At 41.4% G+C, this 2201-nt stretch overlaps 1 protein-coding gene across 1 annotated transcript; it reads right to left on the bottom strand.

The window, feature by feature from the left end:
* Positions 1–669: 669 nt before the first annotated feature.
* Positions 670–1975, bottom strand: LOC127150665 (uncharacterized). The gene is made up of 4 exons (XM_051089165.1): positions 1895–1975; positions 1433–1810; positions 1132–1347; positions 670–981 (listed from the first exon to the last, which is right to left on the bottom strand). The coding sequence occupies exons 1-4, from the start codon at positions 1973–1975 to the stop codon at positions 670–672; spliced, it is 987 nt and encodes a 328-aa protein (XP_050945122.1).
* Positions 1976–2201: the final 226 nt, after the last annotated feature.

Raw genomic sequence — 2201 nt, forward strand, 5'->3', positions numbered from 1 at the left:
CAAAAGATGATTTTCAAACTACATTTTTCACAAAAGAAAACTACAGTCACCAAAAGAATAGGGTCATAACATTATCCATTTCTGCCCAAAACCATCAAAAACAAAAACATCCCACAATATTTCTGTCATTCAACATTTCCTCATTACATCCACTCCCCTTTTGAACCGGAAAAGTAATGACATTAACCAGATGGTGGCTGCTGACGACTAGTAGTTAGTGCCCAAGACTTCAAATTTCGAATGAGAGCATCAACCTCTAATCAACGTCAGACAATAGAGTGATGGAGTTAGTCAGTGCACGAGATTCAACAATCAAGGAATTAATAATGCGGGTAGCTAATTCACGATCCAAATAGAAGCCTTCAGCAGATTCATCCCAGTCAGTAGTCAAAAATACGTGGGCCTCGAGTTGGATGCACATCATGGTCAATATCAAGCACATGATTGCCTTGAAAGAGTCTGTAGCTAAGTGCAATTGTCTTAGGTTCATGTTCAGGAGCATCAGATGCAGTAAGCACCGCTCCATTTAGGTGAAGTAGCAGACTAGAGAACCTTGACCCCAAACGACCCAACATGCCTCCACAGTTGATTGTAAATGAAGGCACCAATATCTACTTTATCATCATTGCAAATTTGATACAAGAATGTACCTAAGGCAGCAGATATGCTTTAGGCATGTGAGGAAGGAAACCAATTGGCAATGCCAATCTTGTGCAGAATGGCATACTTGATGCTGAGAGCAGCTGCAGGGATTCCATTCACAGGCCATGTGGACAAGGTCCCTCCAAATAAGACAGTAGCTAGAACTTCAGTAGTAGGACATAATGGAGAGCAGTCCATATCAACAGTATTTCCAAGAAAACCATTTATCACAGCAGGTGAAATCACAAATTTTAACCCTCTAATGTGCACCGTCTGATAGTCAGCACTACTTGGATCATTAAACTCATCAGACAGATTGATGATAAATTCTCTAATTAGCTAGGGATAAAAAGAGCCAACATTCGAGATAGTTTTTTCTAAGTCAGCCTTATGGATAAGGTCCTTGATACTTATGCAAGATTGGTGTTTGTTAGATATATTTACCTCATCGACAATTCTCCTCTACATCACAAACTTCTAGCGTTGAACACTTTCCTCGTGGTGAAACAAAATTCCATCAATTGGAACGGATGGAACATTCGCAGGAATTTTCTTTCTGCCTATTTTTGTGGTAACATTTCTCCTAGCCTGTTGAGTTTTTCTTTTCGGGGGTTTATGACCTTTAGGAGATTCTGGCCTTCTTTCAGAAGATGGTACAATGGGATCATCAGTAGGAGGAGGAATGTCTTCAAGAGGTATCTCAGTCTGGTTAAAAGAAGTACACTGATCATCATTTTGAGAACCAACAGTCTGTTCCTCACGTACAGCAGTAGCGATTTTAGGAATGTACAGGCACCGCATCCGGTTGCGAAGTAGGTAGTTTCGATCGAGAAGGATAAACAGAGGGAGAATGACGTAAAGGTATAGCTGGTGAGTGTCGAGGGTCTCCTGAAGTTGGAATGAATACCCCTTCGATTGATGAGCTCTCTTGAAAGTGAATGGCACTCGGAGGATCAGAAGGGAGCCTCTCGGCTGTAACTGGCTCTGAGGGTTTCTTCAACAAACAGATTAACAGAACATTATCCTGATCATCTGAATCCATATCCAATACAGTGGCCTCAGAAGCTCGATGTGCATGCACAGCAGGAGAAACAGGAGCAGCAGACTTCCTGACTTCAAGCACCGCCTCAGAGCGTAATGACTCCTGCAACCTACTGATGGCTTCTCCCTGCACTTTCTCAGATGGAAGCCGATAGGGTCTCTAGAGAGGAGTGCTTTTGAAACAGCGACCTCTGACCCTTACATGATGTACTGGAGAAGGTGAAGAAGTGATGACATTAGGTGCATCTTCAGACTGTTCTGGCACATAAGGCCCCTTGTGAGTATTCACCATAATTAATCCGATTTGAGTAACCGATGAAAAATTTCAACTGATGTATCAACACCAGAATGTGTAACGACTTAAGATGATCTCAGTTTAAATAGCTAGAATAAAATTCAAATAATCTGAAATTAAACATCCATTAATGAAAAGAAGAACTCCATCAGCCGAAAAGACCTCCATTTACTCTGAAAACAGTGCCGACAACTTTAAATATTTAAAACATGGAGACATGCAC

This window comes from Cucumis melo, chromosome 8 (assembly GCF_025177605.1).
Source record: "Cucumis melo cultivar AY chromosome 8, USDA_Cmelo_AY_1.0, whole genome shotgun sequence".
NCBI lineage: Eukaryota > Viridiplantae > Streptophyta > Magnoliopsida > Cucurbitales > Cucurbitaceae > Cucumis > Cucumis melo.